We start from the raw sequence: 22,471 nt of genomic DNA, 5'->3' as shown, positions 1-22,471 counted from the left end.
CTCTGCCTAACAAGAGATACAAATACGTCCCCTACTAAAGGCCAAGAGACTATAACTCTAACTATTACAGACAACAGCAGACAGACAGCAGGCCCAAGCAACATTCCAACAGAAGAACACAACAGAATCCGTCCTCCAACACTCACTCCACTTCACACAAGCAACAAATTTGAAGTCTTGGTTGGGGGTTTTAGCAACCACCCCACAAATCCAGTGCATTCAGAAGTCACTTTCCATCACCACCTGAGGCCCTTCTACCAACTGTGGGTCCACATCACTACAGACAAATGGGTTCTGGAGAGTATCAAACTGGGTTACACAATCCCCTTCACATCCATACCCCCTACCCAACTCCCTACCCTGTCCCTCTTCAGGGAAGTATCTCATGAACCCCTATTACAAGGAGAGGTACAAAAGTTACTCACCTTAGGGGCAATAGAACCTGTCCCCACAGAATATCGAGGAAGAGACTTCTACTATTTTTCCTAACATCTCAAAAAAAGCAGGGGGATGGAGACCAATCTTGGATCTCAGGAAACTCAAGTTCATTCTCAACAAAATTCAGAATGGTGACCCTTGCAACTGTTATACCTGCACTGGACAAAGGGGACTGATTCTCAGCCCTCAACCTTCAAGATGCATATTTTCATGTAACCATCCACTTTGCCCACAAGAGATTTCTCAGATTTGTCATAGGTCAGGACCGTTACCAATACAGGGTCCTCCCCTTTGGTCTTTCTACCGCCCCCTCGAGTGTTCTCGGAGATGCTAGCTGTGGTCACAGCTTTTCTCAGAAGACAAAACATTAGTCATCTTTCCCTACCTCAATTGTTTAATCAAGGGATCCACACATCAGAATAAATGCTTCAGCTTGGCAAACAATATCCTTTGAATTTTTTTTTAAAGAAACAGTGTACGTAAGAACATAAGAACGGCCGTACCAGGTCGGACCAAAGGTCCATCTAGCCCAGTATCCTGTCTGCCGACAGTGGCCAGCACCAGGTGCCCCAGAGAGGGTGGACTGAAGACAATGATCAAGCGATTTGTCTCCTGCCATCCTTCTCCAGCCTTTGACAGACAGAGGCCAGGGACACCATTTCTATCCTCTGGCTAACAGCCTTTTATGGACCTAACCTCCATGAAATTATCTAGTTTCTCTTTAAACTCTGTTATAGTCCTATCCTTCACAGCTTCGTCTGGTAAGGAGTTCCACAGGTTGAATACATGCTGTGTGAAGAAGAACTTTCTTTTATTAGTTTTAAACCTGGTACCCATTAACTTCATTTGGTGTCCTCTAGTTCTTCTATTATGGGAACTAATAAATAACTTTTCTTTATTCGCCCTCTCCACACCACTCATGATTTTATATACCTCTGTCATATCCCCCCTCAGTCTCCTCTTTTCTAAACTGAAAAGTCCCAGTTGTTTTAACCTCTCTTCATATGGGACCCGTTCCAAACCCCTAATCATTTTAGTTGCCCTTTTCTGAACCCTTTCCAAGGCTAAAATATCTTTTTTGAGGTGAGGAGATCACATCTGTACACAGTATTCAAGATGTGGGTGTACAATAGTTTTATACAGGGGCAGTAAGATATTCTATGTCTTGTTTTCTATCCCTTTCTTAATTCCTAGCATCCTATTTGCCTTTTTGACTGCCACTGCACACTGTGTGGAAGTTTTCAGAGAACTATCCATGATAACTACAAGATCTCTTTCCTGATTTGTCATACCCAAATTAACCCTCATCATACTGTACGTATAGTTGGGGTTATTTTTCCCGATGTGCATTACTTTACACTTATCCACATTAAATTTCATTTGCCATTTTGTTGCCCAATCACTCAGTTTGGTGAGATCTTTTTGGAGTCCTTCAGTCTACTTCTGCCTTGACTATCCTAAACAGTTTGGTGTCATCCGCAAACTTTACCACCTCACTGCTTACCCCTTTCTCCAGATCATTTATGAATCAGTTGAACAGGATTGGTCCCAGGACTGACCCTTGGGGGACACCACTAGTTACCCCTCTCCATTCTGAAAATCTACCATTTATTCCTACCCTTTGTTTCCTGTCTTTTAACCAGTTCTCAATCCATGAAAGGACCTTCCCTTAGTGTAAATCAGATACATGCTGATTCTTTTTTTGCCCTTGAATTTAAATGACATCTGTGTTGGCTGCCTTATTCTGAATCCATGAAGACTTTGAGTTTAAGGTGGTACAGCCCCCCCCCCCCCGCTGTAACCCAATGCCTCACCCCTCCCCCAGAGCCAGGCACCCTCAGCTCCCCCCCGCTCTCTAACCCAATCCCCTTCCTCTATCCAGAGCCAGTCATTCCCAGTGTCCCTGCTCTAATCCAGTGCCCTCCCCCTCCCCCAGAGCCCGGCTGTCAGCATGCTCCAGATGCTGAGATCTGCTCCTCAGGTTGAGTCTCTCTCACTCTGAGCTCCCTGTTCATTCTCAAGGGAAAAGAAAATGGAGCATGACCCCTACGGTGCTGGTGCTAAAAAGATCCTGCAACACAACTCTGAAACCCTGCGCAGAAATACAAAGCCCTGTAGATTCAGCCCCTTCTCTTATCTGCTCTGTCTAAGCTAATGACATTCTGGAGCCATGGAGATGATTGGAAGCCAGGGGAGGTGAGTAGAAAGGAGGCAGGGAGCAGGGTGGCTCAGCAAGAGGCCTCTTGCTTGGACACCTGCAGCACTTTTCAGCAGTGAAGGGGGAGGAGGAGGAAGTGGAGAACCTTTGACCAAACCCTTACAACAAACGAGTGAGGTCTTAGAATTGCTCCCTCCTGGGGTTGGCAACTGTGACGTAGTGGGGGTACTTGCTGGGCTGTGGTGACCCCTGCTGTCTGGAGCAAGATCCAGCAGGGAAAACCTCACTATGCAAAGGTAGTGCCAAACTTGTTGAACCAGTGGCCAGACACCCCCCATGGAGAGGAACAAAGGAAGGCGGAATGCTGCCCTGACTGGGGGGCAGGGCTGGAAGGGAATTTAGTTAGTTACTGTCTGGGAGATGGAGGAGAGCCTAGGGAAAGAGGCTGGAGTTTAGGGGCCCAGTCTCCCCCATCTCAAGGGGGCCTGAGGCATCCTAGCCCAGCTCTGTGACCAGACTACATCTGTGCTGTGCTGTATCCTGGAGAGGCAATAAACTTCCTCTAGCCCACCGGCTGGTGCAGTCTGTTTGTGCCATTTCGGGGTGCAGGAGACGGGGGACCCCAACGCGCCGTCACAGCAACTATAACAAAACCAAACACACTTGTCCTGCTCCTTCTGTGAAGCCATGTCTCTTTCACTCCATCCCCCTCCATCAGTTTCTTGCTTCCCCACCTTCACTCACTAATTTTCAGTGGGCTGGCTCAGGGGTCTGGTGAGTAGCAGGCAGTGAGGGCTCTGGCTGCGGTTGTGGGTTCTGGGTTTGAGCCAGGGGCGCGGAGTTTGGGGTACAGGAAAGCCCTCCAGGCTGGGGCGAAGGCATTCAGGCTGCAGGAGGGGCACTGTGCTAGGGTAAGGAATAGTGCAAGGGGGTGCTTTTGGCTTGGATTGAGGGGGACCAGGTTAGGGAACTGAGGCATGGAAAGGGGGCTTAGGGATGCAAGCTCTAAGCGGCACTTACCTCGAGCAACTTCTGGAAGCAGCAGCCTGTCGCTCTTCCAGCGCCACGTGGGAGTGTGGCCAGATGGCCAATGCAAGCTGTAGGAGCAGTGCTTGGGGAGGAGACAGCATGCAGAGCCCCCTGGCTGCCCTTAAGCATAGGGGCTGGAGAGGGGACTTGCTGGCTGCTTCCTGGGGACCACATGGCATGGAGGCTAGTAGGGAGCCTGCCAGCACCACTGTGCAATACTGCCTACCAGACAGTCAATGGCGCAGTCAACATTGCTGGCTGGAGCCAACCGGATTCCTTTTTGATTGAGAGTTCCAGTGAAAAACTGGATAGTTGGTCACCCTTTCCACTTCACCCCGTGTTCTCTCTTTCTCTGTTATATTATCATTCAGATCATCCGCTTGTCTTAAATCGCCATAGAACCTTGCATGTCAGTGTAGCTAACATGAGGAGTCTGGCTCTGTATGTGTAGATCACTACCTAATGTAACTATACCCCCATTAAAAGCTGTTTTCTTCTCTGTTCAATTTTTTGCTCTTTTATTTTAGATTGTCACCAATACGCTAATTTAAAAACAAGCAGTTGCAAGGTGCATTAAAGCACAATACTTATGTATTGGTGACTTCTGTTTCATGGATACGTGATACAAGCCAGAAGGATGGGGGCTATGTAGCGGTGTGTTAAAAGTACAAAGTTAAACAATTATATTATCTGGATAACTGTCACTCCACTGTCATTCAATTCCACTCCCTTCTGTATGTATGTATGTGTCTCTGCCTAGACTTGGATTGTAAGTTTGTTGCTATGGAGATTATCTTCTGTACATTTACAATGTGTATACAGTGACGCCTCAATTCTGATCACTGGCTTTGCTGGAACACAAGTATCAATTAGAAACTCAGATCTTGCCATCCTTTCCCTGAGAAGCATCATAGAAATGGGGATCCATGGTGGGGGAAGTGCTACTCAGTATACATAAGGGTAGGTGAATCTGGCTCTGCAGAGCAGACATGTTGAGTAAGAAGTTGCAGTTTTTCAGTCCTCTTCCAAACTCTACCAACAGCACTCTAAGGCTGTGTCTACACTGGCATGAATTTCTGGAACTGCTTAAAACGGAATACTATTCCGTTTTCAGTTTTTCTGGAAAAGGAGCGTCTACATTGGCAGGCTGCTTTTCCGGAAAAGCCCTTTTTCTGGAAAAGCGTCTGTGGCCAATGTAGACGCGCTTTTCTGGAAAAGAGCCCCGATCGCTATCGGGGCTTTTTTCCGGAAAAGACTACTGGGCTGTCTACACTGGCCCTTTTCCAGAACAGTGTTCCGGAATAAGGACTTAGGCCCGAGCGGGAGCAGAATAGTTTTTCCGGAATAGCGGCTGATTTTGTACAGTAGAGTGTCGTTGCTTTTCCGGAAATTCAAGGGCCACTGTAGACAGCTCGCAGCTTATTCCGGAAAAGCGGCTGATTTTCCGGAATAAGTGGCCCAGTGTAGACACAGCCTAAGAGTGTGGTTTTTAAATCAAGTAAATGCTAACACGATACCGTACCATTGCAGGGCAGAGGAAGGTTTTGTTTGTGACCCTGTGTGATGGATAGGCAGAGTGCTGGGCCAGCATCTGGTGACTAAGGGATTAAAATCAGGTAGCTAGCAAGGGTGTTGGCAGGGGACCTGAAGAGCTAATGAGGATACAATGCAGAAATTTTGAATTGTATTTAGATACCTTGCTTGCTCTCTTTGTTTAAAAAAAAAATTCTAAATTAAGGGATGGAGGAAGCAGATGCAGTAATCAGAATTACCATGACTATAAGAAATATGGACATGGGAGTGAATTGGGGCTTGAAGTACGGATCAGCACGGATCATAAGTAGAAGGAAAAAAAGTGTCTTAGTTTGTGATCAGGGTATCTTTCTTTATTTTTGGTTGTTTGGTTAAACTTCTCTGTGTGAATCTTTGCCTTCCCTCCCCCACTCACCATTTAAGGGTGTGTCTAAACTACATGGCTCTACATGGAGCCATGTAGATTAGGCTGATCGGCAGAGGGAAATGAAGCCGCAATTTAAATAATCACGGCTTCATTTAAATTTAAATGGCTGCCGCGCTGAGCCGACAACCAGCTGATCAGCTGTTTGTTGGCTCAGCGCGCTAGTCTGGACGCTCCCACGCCGACATGAAAGCCCTTTATCGACCTCCCCGTTATGCCTTGTAGGATGAGGTTTACCGGGGAGGTCGATAAAGGACTTTCATGTCGACAGGGGAGCGTCCAGACCGCCCCGATCTGCCGACAAACAGCTGATCGGCAGAGCGGGGCAGCCATTTAAATTTAAATGAAGCCACGATTATTTAAATCGCGCCTTCATTTCCCTTTGCTGAACAAACAAATCTACATGGCTCCATCAACGGAGCCCTGTAGTCTAGACCTACCCTAAGTTACAGCCCAAAAAACTATGATTCTTTGTGGTTTTGATCTGTTCTTTTCTTAGTTGCTCTGTAACACCTAGCAATCAAGTATGCTTTATCCACTGTATCTTTTTGTTTTTTTTTAAAAAAAATTATGATTTTATAAAGGCAATGATTTGACTCTTGGGTCCTGGAAGGTAACAGGAGTTCTGTGTGTCTGCCTAACCTTCAAGGTCATCTATCAGAGATACTGTTTGTTTTTCTGTGCTTTTTGCTTCTTCTTTTTCAAGCTCTCTTGGGGGCAAAAGAGCTTGGGGAAGGAATTAAAGAGTTCTTTCCTGTTCTCTCCCCCCCAAAGGTTAAATCACTTGATGGTGGCAACTACCTCCCAAAGTCAGTAAATGTGTGACCTGAGGAGTTTTTGTAAGCAGAGCCTATAGAGGCACAGTATTTAAGGTCCCTTGTGGGCCCACATCTTATGCACTCAGATTGCCAGAGTGGGGAGTAGCCCTGACACACTGTAAGTGATCAGCTCAAGGTTTCATCAAGTGTAGTATTTGTTTACCCTTTGTCACAGGATAAGCTGGGCCTATAAAGGGTTGAGGTTCCAAACTGTGCTATCACCTGATTCAAACACAGGCCAGAGCTGAGACCTTAACCCCTCACAAGCCCAGCTCACTCTGTGGCTGACTTACATCAGATAGATTACTAGAACTGGAAGGGAGATCATCAAGCCCAGTCCCTTGCCCTCACAGTAGGACCAAGCACGGTCTATATCCATGGTCACCAACCAGTCAATTGCGATTGACTGGTCAATCGCGAGGCGTTCGGCCCACCCCCCCATTTTCCTCCCACCCCCGAGAAGCCCCACTACCTACCTCCAGCGACAATGGAGGTAGTGCCAGCCTCCTACGGAGTGGACGGAAGTCCTGCAGCTTCGTGCCACTTCCGGGGGTTCTTCTGGAAGTGCACTGGCTGCTCCCCTCCCACAGGTCTGTGGCATGCCAGGCACGCTGTGGGAGGGGGCGTCTGCCCTGGAGGAGGAGCGCAGTGGCTTCCCTGCGCTGCAGGAGGGGTGAGTTGGCCCCAGGGAAGGCACGCGCGGGGATTTCCCTGTGCTATGGGGGGGGGGTGAGGAGTCGGCCCCAGGGCAGGCATGCACGGGGTGGGGTTTGGCCCCGGAGCAGGCATGCGCGGGGGTTTCCCCCGTGCTGCGGGAGCGGGAAGTCGGGCCCGGAGGAGGCGCATGCTGGCTTCCCTAGGGGGGGGGGGGGGCAGATGCAGCAGACTCCCGGCCCCCTGCGCCTGTGTTCCCTGCCCCCTCTTCCCACTCCCCAGCCACAGAACTCTGTCCCCAGCTGCAGAACCCTGTTCCCTCTCCCCTGCCCCCAGCAGCAGAATTCTATCCCCGCTAGCACCCTTCCCCAGTACTATGTCCCCTGCTCCCACCAACACAGTTGGGGACACATTAGTGAAGCTTGGGGTGGGGGGAGGTTGGAGGAGGGTTTTTTTACTTCTCACTTGTGTGACCACAACTGACTTTTCTGTGGCTCAGTGACCCCTGACACAAGACAGATTCCCTGCCCTTCTCAGAAATAAAGACAACGCAGAAACTTTTTGTGTTTGACATATCATTTATTTAAAAATGAAGCCTGGCCAACAAAACCCCAATTGGGGCCAAGCCCCCATCTGGCCTCCTGCACTTCCCTTTCCCCAGACCCTACATCTGAGCCTACCATACACTGGAACCCCCTGGCCTGAGCCCCTCACATACCCTAACCCAAATTCCTGAACCCTCACATCCAGAAGTCTGTGGCTTGCTTAGTACCCTAACCCTACATCTGACCCCCAACACTGCCCGGCCTGGAGCCCCCTCCCCGAGCCAGCGTTCCCTCATCCACCTCCTCCTGCATCCAGATTTCCTCCCAGAGCTTGCACCTCTCACCCCTTCCCACCCTCAAATCCCTCATTCCCACCCCAGAGCCTACACATCCTGTCTCAATCCAGCGAGGGTACAGCTAGACTGAAGAGTTTTTCAGGATTCCAGAGACATCCCAGAAAAACTCTTCTGCATCTAAGGATGTGTTTATTCTTCCGCTTTTTTTAGCGGAAGAGCAAACATGATCTTTCGGTCACCCCTATATTCCTCTTTCCACGAGGAATAAGGGGGGGTTCCAAAAGAAGGCTTTTTTTCTGACATTTGGTCCAGTCTAGACCGGCCAAATGTTGGAAAAGCCCCTTCCTGCAGAAGAATTTGGGGGGGGGGGGGAAGCAGTAGTATAAGGGTTGGGGATAGCAAGTGATGGAGAGGTGGAGAATAGAGAGGGCGGGGCTTCAAGGAAGGGGCAGGGCTGTAGATCTTGGCTTGTTCTGTTATTTAAAAAGTGATCTTGGGTGTGTAAAGGTTGGAGACCACTGTTCTATATCATACCTGACAGGTGTCTGTCTAATCTGTTCTTAAATATCTCCAGTGATGGAGATTCCACAACCTCCCTAGGCAATTAATTCCAGTGTTTAACCATCCTGACCCTTTGGGAATTTTTCCTAATGTCCAACCTAAACCTCCCTTTCTGCAGCTTAAGCCCATTGCTTCTGGTCCTGTTGTTAGAGGCCAAAGAACAGTTTTCCCCCCTCCTCCTTGTAACACTCTTTTATATACCTGAAAACTGCTATCACGTTCCCCCTCGGTCTTCTGAGATGCAGGAGGGATACATTGCACCCCACCCTCCAGCCAGATTGTACTCGATTGTAGGAGTTACCCCTTAGGAAAGGAAGCTAGTGATAGCACATCCTTGCCTGAGAGGCTCTTCAATTTCAACTGTATTGGCCTTACCTGCCAAAGTTGTCTGTGGGATGTGCTTGACTGGCTCACCCCTCTGGAGCTGTGGTTATGGCCCTTTTGCTGCCAGCATTGCCTAATGCTTGGCCTGTACTGGCTAGCAGCCATCCAAGGAGAGAAGGGGTTATAAGTGTCTTGCACTCCCCTGCTTGCTCTGGTAGACTTCCAACTCCTGTAGACTTTGGCCTCTACTAACAAATACCAGAGTCAGTGTCTCCCAGGAATGAATGTAAACAAATGTTTCCCATAAACATTTGCTACTGCTTACAAAAGTGTGCTGTGGCTGTTCCTTTGAGCTCGTGGGTCTTCCTTCCAGGGGATGTTAAATTGCCTAATGATTGTCTTCCTAACATAAGATGGTGGGAAAACAAGTCTTATTGCATAGCTTCCCATTGCATCTTTGCGCAGCTGAATGTAGCCTCTCTCTATCTTCTGGAAAGCCAGTTTCTATTTAAAATAAGAGTGGGCTTTTGGTTCCCTTTGCAGATGCTGGCCAAAGTAAGTGTCGATTAGAGAGGGTCCAGGCGCTGGAACAGGCAAAGAAGCCCCAAGAAGCGGTCTTCATTCCAGAATGCAATGAGGATGGATCATTCACACAAGTAAGATTTCAGTCAGACTATATCAGTTGCCGTTTCCTCTGGCTGGCAGGAATTAACTACCGGTACTAGTGTCTGACCAAAGGGGAATGATGACAAGGTGGTAAAAATAGACTGTGGTAGGCAGACATCCTCACTGCCTTGGAGATCAAAAGGCCTTGCCAGTTGATAGCTGTTTGGACTGTGCAAGATACAGTGTTGGCTACTCCTGAACCGAAAGGACATGTACATCAGCATCCCCCTTCAGCATGACCTGTGCTAATTAGCTCCTTTGTTAGGTCCTCTATCTGTCCTGGGACTTAATGTGCTATGAGCCTGAGCCACATGGACATTCTTCCATGGCAGGGTAAGGCTGCCTGACAGGACAGGGTGGGACAAGCCTCCTCTGCTGCTGCTCATACTTCACCTGTTTTGGTGAAAAAGGACTAAAAGGGTAAAAGAAATTTAGTCTTGATGTTCTGGCATGCAGCAATCTGGAGTGGCTGTTGCCGTGGCTGCTAATGAGAACAGTGTAGCTCACTAGTGGCTAGGGAGGTAAAAGGAAGCCATGTGCAGTTCAACCCTGAAGCTGGGTAAATGGGAGAGATGAATAGTCTATTGGACTTGGCACAGGGCTCTAAGCCAGCAGTTGGAGGCCCTAATCCTGTCTTTGTGACCTTGTCCAAGTAGCATAACTTCTCTGCATTCATTTCCCCATGGATAAAATTAGGATAGAATTTCCCTGCTACATAGTGAGCTAATTACTCCTCAAATCCCCATGTATAAAATGTTTCTATACATTAAAAGTCTAAGTATTATTTAATGCTGATTTCAAAATGATGAGAAGGAAAGTTTTGGGGCCAGTTTAAACAATCCAGGATGTCTTGGAGAAGGGGAGAGGAAGGATGCTCCTTGCAATATCAAATCTCTCCATCTTCCCACTCCCCCCACAAATAATGAGATTCTTGAAGATACAAAGCTAGCTCATCCTTATTTTATTCCCCCCCCATCACTTGCCTCTGTCTGTCCATCTGCATTTTTCTACATTTAAAGTGGATACAATCTTATTGATCCTGCCAACTTCCTGACATGTATGATCCTTTATTTTTTATCCTCTTTTCCTAAACCGTTTGTGCCTATTTGTGTAAAATATGTACCTTATTTCTGGGAGAGGTGACAAATGGGGTGTGTGTGAAATGGCAAGTATCCCATATCATCACTTTGAGCCAGTCTTTAAGATGTAGCCTTGTACATGGTTATGTAGATTATATTGAGGTTGGTATGTGTAGCAGAAAGCAGAGGCAGGAACCAAAAGGTCCTGCTGCAAGGTCCACAAAGTCACTCTGAGATTTTAGGATAAGTAACCACTGGTGCAGTTTATTCAGAGTCTTGTTCCCACCACTGTTTCATCATATGCAGTTGGTCCTTCACCGCTGCAGGCGGGAGGGAGGGAAAAGCTAAATCTCTGCTTCTACTCCCTGCTTTTTCCCTTTCCTTCTGCTCCCCACCTTGGCTTCTTCCCTGGAGGCTTTTAGACAGCCACAAGCTAATTAGGTGTCAGCTGTGTATGTTACTTTATCTTCAGACAACTCTGATTTATTTCCCTAAATGGGAGGTGGTATGACTGAGGGCAGAATGAGCAATCCTTTGCCCAAAATCCTGTCACCTCCTTCTTTCTTTTTGGAGCTGAATTTTGGTGTGTCCCCCATCAGTTGTCCTTCAACAGCTAGAGATTAAACATCAGAAGATGGGATGGAATTTCTGCCCTGACTGCTGGACTTAGACTTGCTGATAGACAGCCCTTTCTTCTCAACCTGAGTATTGAATATGTTGCTGATAGTAGCTGGAGAGCTCTTAGGTGAGCATTTATTGTACAGCATACTTGGTACAGGTTGTACCTCCCTTAACCGGGACACTCTGGTCTGGCAACATCCGTGGTTTGGCAGGACCAGGGATGTTCCTGGACCACAAAGCCCAGGTATTGGGAGGTAGAGCCATGGTGCGGGAGATTGGGCCATGGTGCAGGAGCATGGCAGGGGGGTTGGCGACTCACCTGGGAGCCCCATGAAGGGGGGTGCAGAGGGGCGGGTGGTGCAGTGAAGAGTTCTGCTCCTTATAGCAGAGAGGTAGCAGGAGCCAGCGGCGGCTGCAGAGCTCCAGCCGTGGAACTCGGGGGCCGGCAGCACCAGCTAGGGGGCTCCAGCCTGGGGAGCCATGGTTGGGCAGGCAGCAGCGATGCCGGGTTGGAGCCCTAACAGGGTGCAGGAGTTCAGTACTGGCTGTGTTGGGAGGGACCTCCCCTGGTCCGGCAAATCCTCTCAGGTCCTGAGGGTGCTGAATGAGAGAGGTCCAACCTATGCCAAACATAAGAATGGCCATACTGGGACAGATCAGAGTTGTCTCGCCCAGTATCCTGTCTTCCAAAATTGGCCAATGGAAGGAATGAACAGAACAGGGCAATTATGAATGATCCATCTCCTTTTTTCCATCCCCAGCTTCTGGCTGCTAGAGGCTTAGGACACCCAGAGAATGGGGTTCCATCCCCGACTGTCTTTGCCAATAGCCATTGATAGATCTATCTTTCATTAATTGAATTCTTTTTTGAACCCAGTTAAACCGTGGTCTTCACAAACTCCCCTAGCAACAAGTTCCACAGGGTAACTATGCATTGTGTGAAGGAGTACTTCCTTTTGTTTGTTTTAAACTGTCAGCCTGTTAACTTTGTTGGATGTCCTTTGGTTCATATGTTTGTATGAAGAGGTAAATAACACTTCCTTATGCACTTTCTCCACAACTTTTGTGACTTTATAGACCACTAGCATATCCTGCTTTAGTTGTTCTTTTCCAAGCTGAAGAATCCCAATCTTTTAAATCTCTCTCACATGGAAGCTGTTCCATCTTGCTAATAATTTTTGTTGTGCTTCCTCTGTACCTTTTCCATTTCCAACACAGCTTTTATATGAGAGAGGGTGACCAGAATTACATGCAGTATTCAAGGTGTGGGCATACCGTGGATTTATATGTTGGTATTATGATATTTACTGTCATCTTGTCTATCCCTTTCCCAGTGGTTCCTAACATTAATATTTAAATAGAATAAAAGCCTACATCTGGACAATGTGTAGGAGCAGTAAAAAGAATTAATTATACTTCAGTTGGCTCATTTCTCATGGCTAGTCTCAAGTTCAACAGAGTTCTCTGCTGTATTTAAAGCCCACAGGAATACATGAAACCATAGGCAAATAACAGGTGCAATTACAAGAACATCTATCTTAGTTTTATTAAGTTACCAACAAAATCATAAATGTCACAGCATATACAATTCCAAATAAAGAGATGTACCAGTTATAACTACAGACATAATAGTGTCCCAGATAGTGTTAAAGTCTGTTAGCACTCTCATGGACTGATTCATGATGGAGTTTCCCATAGGAAACTCCGTTTTCCTACTCTAGACACCTTTTTTATAATCTAATTCTGTCTGTACCTACATTCTTCACATGTACATGAACGTGTTAATCCCCTTTCTTATTTGTCTCTGTTCCCTAGAAACACAAGGTACTCCAATTCTATAGGCTGTGTAGGTTCTGGTTAAGGTTGATGTATCAACTTTATCTTAGGGTTAACATGCTTGTTGGAGACAATATTTGTTGTTACAGCATTTTATAATTTAACCTTCAGAGTTCAGAGTAGAACTTTGACAATATTACCACTTGGTACCTCTTTTCCCATAATTCTCAGGTTATTTCTTTGTCTCTTTAAGGCCTGAAATAGCTAAACTAGTATCTTGCAGGCCTCAGTCTCCAGATTCTTGCATTTCAGCTTGTCTTACCCATGTCTACTGCATAGTTGCTCTAAATCCGTTGATCAGTCTTCTACTTCTATTATCCTACAAATCAATTCTTACATACAATTAATGCATGTAGTATGGCTATATTGATTAATGACACCACACAATAAATGGATACTAAATTAAAATCTTTGGCTATCCACAATGACTTCAAGATCTCTCTCGAGTGGTAACAGCTAGCTTAGACTCCATTTTTATATGTACAGTTGGGATTGTTTTCCAATATGTGTTACGTTATATTTATCAACATTGGATTTCATCTGCCATTAATTAATTGCATGCAGCTGAGAATTAATGTTAAGTTGCATGTTACCTTTAAAGTGGTTCCTATTTCCAGTATGTTCTTTTTTGTTAGTGTATTTTGCATAAATGCCATTTGTTTTCAAGCTGTATTTAACCTGCTGTGATCTGATCTTCCTAAATAATACAGACTGTACTGGGTAAGCTGTACTTTTTTGCAGTTCAGTGCCATAGGGCTTGTTGCCATGGGCTCAGGGAGAATTGCATTCTTCATAGTTTTCCCTCAAGCAGGTTTGCAGAAAAGATGGCTTAAGGCTTAAACAAAATCCTTTATGGACAAACCAAAGGGAACGTTAATAATCTCATTGCTGCTCTGGATGCATGACCCCATGTAGCTTTCTGTGGCATGTTTCGTTTTGTCCCTCTTGCTTCCACTGTCAAAGTTCAGTCCCTTTCCTTTGCAAGTTGGCATAAATGTGGTTGACACCAATCCTAGAAGAGCAGCATTTTTTTTCCCAGTGCCTTACTTCACTTGGAATTTCTTCATTCCAAGAAGCAACTGCTGGCGCAGTGGTCTTACCAGCCTGCTGTGGTACAGCGTGTGCTCTTAAATCTAGTGCTTCACATGTGCTTTTCTTAAAATAACCTGAGACGTGGTAATTACACTGCTGCTGATTGTCAGGAATGTCTTTTTTGCTCACGTTAAACAGGCTGAGACACTCTTAACATCCACCTCTATAAGGCTGATTTAATAGAACATTGCTTTGTAACGGGGTCCCTCATGGTAACTTAATTCCTTACCAAATTAGACTTTCTGGCAGGACTTCTGCATGTTGCTTATTCCTGCCAGCTCTGATTCATTTCCCTTTGAAATGTCAAGATTCTAGACTGCAATTCTGCAAGGTATTGATCAGTTCATACTAAATGAGTATCCTCTGTTCCCAGTGACTTCTGGGGGAGCAGAGAATGTTCAACCTCTCACTAGGACTGAGCCCCAATTTTGGAGCCTTTCTGAAAGATTGTTTCTTTAGAATTGCCAGTAGAGCATGCCACACGAGGCATTTCCTGAAGCAAACCAAAGACTAAAGATCTCCCTGTGCTCACAAGTTTTGTATTCCCTACTCCAGTTTGGTATGCACCGTATAGGAAAAGTGGCAGTGGTTTTGTCACGAGTTTTGTGGTTTAAAAAAGGATGTTGGAAAAAGTTGCAAAAGATGTGAAAGAGCTATAAGAATCATATGAAGTCTGCAAAACATTCCTCCTAATGAAAGACTTGTGTTCAATATCTGCAGTTCTCCCAAAAGAAGATTAAAGGTGGGTTAGATGTCTGTCTCGAAGTATCTGCATAGGGAAGAATTTCTGATGCTCTCTAATCCAGCAGAAAAAAGCATAATGAGAGCCAATGATGAGAAATTGAAGCTATATAATATTCAGTCCAGAAATAAGGTGCAATTCATTTAAAAAGAGTAACAATTAGAACCACTTAGTATGTTGAGGGTTTTCCACCACTTGAAGGCTATAAATAGAGACTTTGTCTTTCTAAAAGGAATGCTGTAGTGCAAACAGAAGTTATGGTCTTAATCCAGACATTTCTGGATGAGGGATTATGGCCTGGGTTACACAGGAGGTTAGATTAAATTGAATAGTCCTTTCTGGCTTTAGAAATCTGCGTACTGTTTAGATCATCTTAACTGTTTTTACAGTATCTGTTAGCTACATTTGAATGGAACTGGCACAGTGTGTGTGGGGACGGAGGGCATGTATGCTGCATGTATGGAGTAGTTCCACTGTACATTCCCTGCCTTTGCACTGGGCTCTAAAAACTAAAATTGTTTTTCTTTTCTTGAGGAAATGTTGTTCTGAATGTAAAAGGAATGTTTTTCTTGCCTCTGCTCCCTGCCCTTCTGTATTACTGAAGGAATCAGGAAGTGTTTGTTTTTTGTTTCTAATCTGCCATTGGATACGAATCAGTTATCAAACACCCTGTCTGAACAGCAGTTATTGTGTAGTCTGAACATTGTTGAGATATTTGGTGCAGTGCTGCTCAGAGCTGTTCCAGTTCTATATCAGGCACCCTAGTGCTTCTTATAAGAAGTTTGTTTTCCCTAACCCCAAAAAGATGGGTTGAAGCTAATCCAGCTACTGTTTAGCCCCCTAATATCTACTTCACACGGGCACGTACAACTAACTTCTCTGCCATTTCCAGGCTATCTTCTGGAAAACAAACCCTTGGTTCTCTTGTCAAATCATTGTAACGGTGTGATCCAGCCAGCTTGTTAAAAGATTTTGGAATGGTTTGGAATCTCATTCTGGCAACTCCAGTGTGGTATTGAAGAGACCACAACAATAGCTTCATTCTCTGGACAAGAATTAAGAGGCAGAGGAGTCTGCCAGTGACTACAGTTTTAATGTTTTCATATTCTAATGAATTTGACAAGGGCAGGAGTTTATTCATGGTTCCTATGGCTTGAGTGTTAGCTTCTGTTTGATTTCACATATTGTATGGTTGGGTGGGGTGGGGGGAATAGAGGGAGCCAATGTAGCACTTTTTAATTAATTCGGTGACAATGATAAAGCAATTTTTGGATGCATCATTTCTGCTTTTCATTCTTCAATCGAAGCATAATGGAGATGGCACATCCCTTACTCCTGAAGAATAGAGATAGCTTCTTCTTGCCTAATGACTTAAGTCCAGTAGGCGTAGGTTTCTTTTCTAAAATTTAATTTGTTCTGAAAACTTGTAAAAATATTGTTGGGTTCAATCACTTCCTTCTCAGTCATTTCATATCCTCATATATGCTTGAGGTTTATAACTTAAAATGTTCAGACAGATTCACAGTGGGTTCTGACAGTCTAGCTGTGTCTTTGACTCCTGCGTCTTCACCAGTAACGAAGACTGGAACTTAACTAATGATTTTGTTGCCTATGCATGAGACAGACCAGGGTCCATTGCTGTTCCCAATAACTGTTGGTTTTCAAGACTGAGGGGAGCAAAAAGGAGCGGAACTTAAAATGTTATCAATAAAAGTAGATGATATTAAACATTTATAGGAGGATGACACCTAAATTCAATTCCGGATTTCCACAGAGACCTGTGACATAAGGCATCAGTTCTTTCCTTCTCCGCCACTCCCGCAAACTAGCACTTAAAAAAAAGCGAAACTTTTTGATTAAGGCAGAGTTACTATGAAATGTTAATGTTTTTTTCTGACTAACCATGTTGTATAGTCTGGCCATTGTGCAGGGTGAGGACAGTTATGGGTAAATCATGAAGCTATGGATTAGATTTAAATAAGCATCAAAAGTTCAGATACTATTTGGAAGGCACACAACTGTGTGGAAAATGCCAAGAATTCTCAACATTGCTGAGATGTGAGGCCTACATAAATCTTTCCAACTATCATCTGGTTTGATTGGGGTGAAGCGGACCTCAGAAACTAACTTTTCCAATTATCTGCTATTGGAAGTAGTGCTAGAACATCTGTTATCTTACTTTTTCTGTAAATACTAAGTATAGAAATATAAGATGAGAATGAGATTGGTTACATTCTTCCAGGCTCATAATTTCTCTTTGGTTGTTGGAACAGCACTGTTCTGACTTCTAAATATTCTGTGGTCAAATCTAGTGTTCTGGACCTTAATCTCCGAATGTTATGACTTGAACAAAAGCTAGTTTAGGTAGGTTTTGTCTGTTCTCATTTTCCTGGGTAGTTGTCTGAGCCCTATGCTGGAGGGGATAAAAGACGAAGCATAGATGATCCCAGTATCGTCTCTTGTGAGCCATTGAGCATCACATATAGTCTCAGTGCAGCAGCAGGAAGCTTTTCAGTGTATAATGATGGAGGAGCAGTGCGATGCAATGTTGCAAGCTTCTGAGATTTTATATCACGAGGCTTACGATTTTGGGGGGCATACTTCAAGCCCTGCCTCCTGAAATTTTCTGGTTTTCGTGATTGTAGAGAAAAGCTTGAAAATGTGTCCCTGGGATCACAAAAAAATCAAACAGAAGACAAGGAAATGAACCCCAACTTCTAATTCTCAGAATATTTGTGGGGCCTGACATTTTTCTGAATATTTGGAGTTGGCCATACAGCTCTGAGGCATCATACAGCACTTCTGCCAGCACAAGGAGCCCTTATCTGCCTGGAAAATAGGAGTGGAAGAGGAAAGAAAATAGAAATCTAGAAGAGTAATGGGAACAAGGGGCATGGACTAGTTGATGTGATGGCTGCTTCCTTTTCATGCATAGGGAAGTTGACAAGGCCATAGACGGAGGTCCTGTTCATTCTTTTTCTGTGTTTATGCAGGACCCGAGCCAAAGCCTGTTCAAGCAATCTGGTCTCTCCACTGCGGTCTATGGAGGTTAGATCAGGCCTTGATTTCTGGGTGTGGCCTAGCTCATAGCCACTAAGCTACTTGACTTTACAGGTAGATGGTTACGAAAAGTGGAATCAGTTTGAAAAATTCCTCTAATGTATGTAACGTACAAAGGTTGCATGATTGTGTGTCAGGGAGTTTTATCAGCACATTTGGGTATAACTCACCTTTGAATAATTCAGTTGCCCCACATGAATGCCAACAAACAGCTTATAGAATACCATTCTATAGTCAGTGTTTTTGTGTTAATTGTAGTAAAACAAAAAATCCACTTAAATATTTTTCTAAACTGACTGGCTGAAAAAATGCCATGTGATCTAAATTACATGTGCAACACCGTGTTGCCCAATTGTTCCAGATATTGCATATATTCAGATATGCTGTACTTCCCAGAAAGCACATTGCGCACACGCAATTTTATGTATATAACAAGAATAAAAGTGAATTGTGTAGTTAAAGCAAAGAGCACAAAGTGTTGTAAATCCCTTATTATACCTACTGGCTGTGTCTAGACTGCATCCCTTATCTGTAAAAGGGATGCAAATTAGACACATCGCAATTGCAAATGAAGCGGGGATTTATATCCCCCCCCGCTTCATTTGCATAAACATGGCTGCCACTTTTTTCCGGCTTGGAGCTTTGCCGGAAAAAAGCGCCAGTCTAGACGCGGATCTTTCGGAAAATAAAGCCTTTTCCGAAAGATCCCTTATTCCTTATTTAAACTAGGTTTGTCGGGGGCAGGTGAGCAAAGCCCACAGGTAAGTGCTGAATGTGCGGGACTGGGAGATGGGTTGGAAATGGGGGGGACTACGGCCTATAATGGCAAGGAGAAAGGAGGGTCAGGGCACAACAGGGAGGCAAGATCAAATCAGTATCTTAGATGCCTATATACAAATGCGAGAAGTATGGGTAATAAGCAGGAAGAACTGGAATTGCTAACCAATAAATACAACTATGATATCATTGGTATTACAGAAACCTGGTGGGATGGGACGCATGATTGGAATATTGGTATGGAAGGGTACGGCTTGCTCAGGAAGGACAGACAGGGAAAAAAGGGAGGAGGGGTTGCCTTGTATATTAAAAATGTACACACTTGGACTGAAGTGGAGATGAACGTAGGAGATAGCTGTGTAGAGAGTCTCTGGGTTAAGCTAAAAGGGGTAAAAAACGAGGGTGATATCATGCTAGGAGTCTACTACAGGCCACCTAGCCAGGTGGAAGAGGTGGATGAGGCCTTTTTTAAACAATTAACAAAACTATCCAAAGCCCAAGATTTGGTAGTGATGGGGGACTTCAACTATCCAGACATATGTTGGGAAACTAACACAGCGAGGCACAGGCTATCCAATAAGTTTCTGGACTGCATTGGAGACAACTTTCTGTTTCAGAAGGTTGAAAAAGCTACCAGAGGAGAAGCTGTTCTGGATTTGGTTTTAACAAATAGGGAGGAACTAGTTGAGAACTTGAAAGTGGAAGACAGTATAGGGGACAGTGATCACGAAATAATAGAGTTCATGATCTTAAGGAAAGGCAGAAGGGAGACCAGCACAATTGAGGTTATGGATTTCAGGAAGGCAGATTTTGATAAGCTCAGAGAACTTGTAGGTAAGGTCCCATGGGAAGCAAGACTGAAGGGAAAAACAACTGAGGAGAGTTGGAAGTATTTCAAAGGGACGTTGTTAAGGGCCCAAAAGCAAACAATTCCGCTGTGTAGGAAAGATAGAAAATATGGCAAAAGACCAGCTTGGCTTAACAAGGAGATCTTGCATGATCTCAAAATAAAAAAGGAGTCTCATAAAAAATGGAAACTAGGACAACTAACAAAGGATGAATATAGGCAAGCAACACGGGAATGCAGGGGCAAGATTAGAAAGGCAAAGGCACAAAATGAGATCAAACTAGCTACAGGCATAAAGGGAAACAAGAAGACCTTTTATAAATACATTAAAAGCAAGAGGAAGACCAAGGACAGGGTAGGCCCACTGCTTAGCGAGGAGGGAGAAGCAGTAACAGGGAACTTGGAAATGGCGGAGATGCTCAATGACTTCTTTGTTTCGGTCTTCACCGAGAAGTCTGGAGGTGTGCCTAACGCAGTGAATACAAGCAGAGAGAGGGTAAGTTTAGAAGATAGGATACACAAAGAACAAGTTAAAAATCACTTAGGAAAGTTAGATGTCAGCAAGTCACCAGGTCCTGATGAAATGCATCCCAGGATACTCAAGGAGCTGATAGAGGAGGTATCTGAGCCTTTAGCTATGATCTTTGAAAAATCATGGCAGACAGGGGAGATTCCAGAAGACTGGAAAAGGGCAAATATTGTGCCCATCTATAAAAAGGGGAATAAGAACAACCCAGGAAATTATAGACCGGTCAGTTTAACGTCTGTCCCAGGGAAGATAATGGAGCAGGTAATTAAGGAAATCGTATGCAAACACTTGGAAAGTAATAAAGTGATAGGGAATAGCCAGCATGGGTTTGTGAAGAACAAGTCATGCCAAACTAATCTGATAGCTTTCTTTGATAAGATAACGAGCCTTGTGGATAAGGGAGAAGCGGTGGATGTCATATACCTAGACTTTAGTAAGGCATTTGATACGGTCTCGCATGATATTCTTATTGATAAACTAGGCAAATATAACTTAGATAGGGCCACGATAAGGTGGGTGCATAATTGGCTGGATAACCGTAGTCAGAGAGTTGTTGTTAATGGTTCTAAATCCTGCTGGAAAGGGATAGCAAGTGGAGTTCCTCAAGGGTCTGTTTTGGGACCCGTACTATTCAATATCTTCATCAATGATGTAGATATTGGGATAGAGAGTACTCTTATTAAGTTTGCAGATGATACCAAACTGGGTGGGGTTGCGACTTCTTTGGAGGATAGGGACATAATTCAAAATGACCTTAGCAAGTTAGAGAAATGGTCAGAGGTAAACAGGATGAGGTTTAATAAAGAGAAATGCAAAGTGCTCCACTTAGGAAGGAACAATCAGTTCCATACATACAAGATGGGAAGCGACTGTCTAGGAAGGAGCATGGCGGAAAGGGATCTAGGGGTCATAGTGGACCACAAGTTGAATATGAGTCAACAGTGTGATGCTGTTGCAAAAAAAGCAAATATGATTCTAGGTTGTATCAACAGGTGTGTTGTAAGCAAAACTCGTGAAGTCATTCTGCCGCTCTATTCTGCACTAGTTAGGCCTCAGCTGGAGTACTGTGTCCAGTTCTGGGCGCCACATTTCAAGAAAGATGTGGAGAAATTGGAAAGGGTGCAGAGAAGAGCGACAAGAATGATTAAAGGTCTAGAGAACATGACCTATGAAGCCAGGCTTCATGAACTGGGCTTGTTTAGTTTGGAAAAAAGAAGATTAAGGGGGGACATGATAGCGGTTTTCAAATATCTAAAAGGGTGTCACAAGGAGGAAGGCGAAAATTTGTTCCTCTTGGTTTCTGAGGACAGGACAAGGAGTAATGGGCTTAAAGTGCAGCAGGGGAGGTTTAGATTGGACATTAGGAAAAAATTCCTAACTGTCAGGGTGGTCAAATATTGGAATAAATTGCCAAGGGAGGTGGTGGAATCTCCCTCTCTGGAGATATTTAAGAACAGGTTAGATAGACATCTGTCAGGGATGGTGTAGACGGAGCTTGATCCTGCCTTGAGGGCGGGGGGCTGGACTCGATGACCTCTCGAGGTCCCTTCCAGTCCTATTATTCTATGATTCTATGATTCTATGATTTTCTGAAAGATCCGTGTCTAGACTGGTGCTTTTTTCCGGCAAAGCTCAGAGCCGGAAAAAAGCGGCAGCCATGTTTATGCAAATGAAGTGGGGGGGATTTAAATCCCTGCTTCATTTGCAATTGCGATGTGTCTAATTTGCATCCCTTTTACGGAAAAGGGGATGCAGTCTAGACACAGCCACTGAGTGAAGAAACCATACGATAATGCTGTAGTATATGCTAGCCATCTCTGAAATAAGAGCTCTGCCAATATTGCCTTGCAAAAGAAAATGTCATTGACTATATGTAACGCTCTCTGACAGATTTAAAATCCCAATCTCAGTAAGTCTAATTATCGGACAAGATTTTTACTGGGGGTGCTCTTTACACCAGCACAATTTTGTGTGTGTGTGTGTGTGTGTGTGTGTGTGTGTGTGTGTGTGTCTGAAAAATGTGGTTACCAAAATAAACATAAAATACATTGAAAAACCGTTCCTTTATACTTTAACATTTTTTTTCTCTAGTCTGAGCATTCACAAGAATCATTACTAAAAAGCAATGAATTGTTCATTACTCAAATACACCATAAATGCAATCTGTTCCATGATGTATCTGGAAGGAATAATAGTGCAAGTGTGCAAACGGCAAGAACAGTGACGAGAAATGTGTGTGCATCTGCGCATATACGTACTGTTGATTTTGGCCTCTAGATGTGGATTTGGTTTGAGGCAAAATGATTGCCTTGTAAGTTACTATAACCCAAGACAAACACACACTGCTGGGCTTATACTTGCTGATAGATCACATTTAATATAAAATATGCAAAACCTTTTAAAAGCTCATCATAATCTCTGAACAAACTTGGCTATCTTAGA

General features: G+C 44.5%; 1 protein-coding gene across 3 annotated transcripts in view; it reads left to right on the top strand.

The window, feature by feature from the left end:
• The window catches only part of SMOC1 (SPARC related modular calcium binding 1), a 180,511-nt gene that overhangs the window by 62,984 nt on the left and 95,056 nt on the right, over positions 1 to 22,471 (top strand). For all 3 annotated transcript variants that reach the window (XM_075927324.2, XM_075927323.2, XM_075927325.2), the window contains one exon: positions 9,324 to 9,436. In XM_075927324.2, coding sequence (XP_075783439.1) covers positions 9,324 to 9,436 — 113 coding nt within the window. The remainder of the gene's footprint in view (positions 1 to 9,323; positions 9,437 to 22,471) is intronic.

This window comes from Pelodiscus sinensis, chromosome 5, assembly GCF_052426305.1.
Source record: "Pelodiscus sinensis isolate ZL-2025 chromosome 5, ASM5242630v1, whole genome shotgun sequence".
In the NCBI taxonomy this organism is placed as follows: Eukaryota; Metazoa; Chordata; order Testudines; family Trionychidae; genus Pelodiscus; species Pelodiscus sinensis.
Note: the sequence above shows the minus strand (reverse complement) of the source record. Positions and strands in the feature narration are given on the sequence as shown.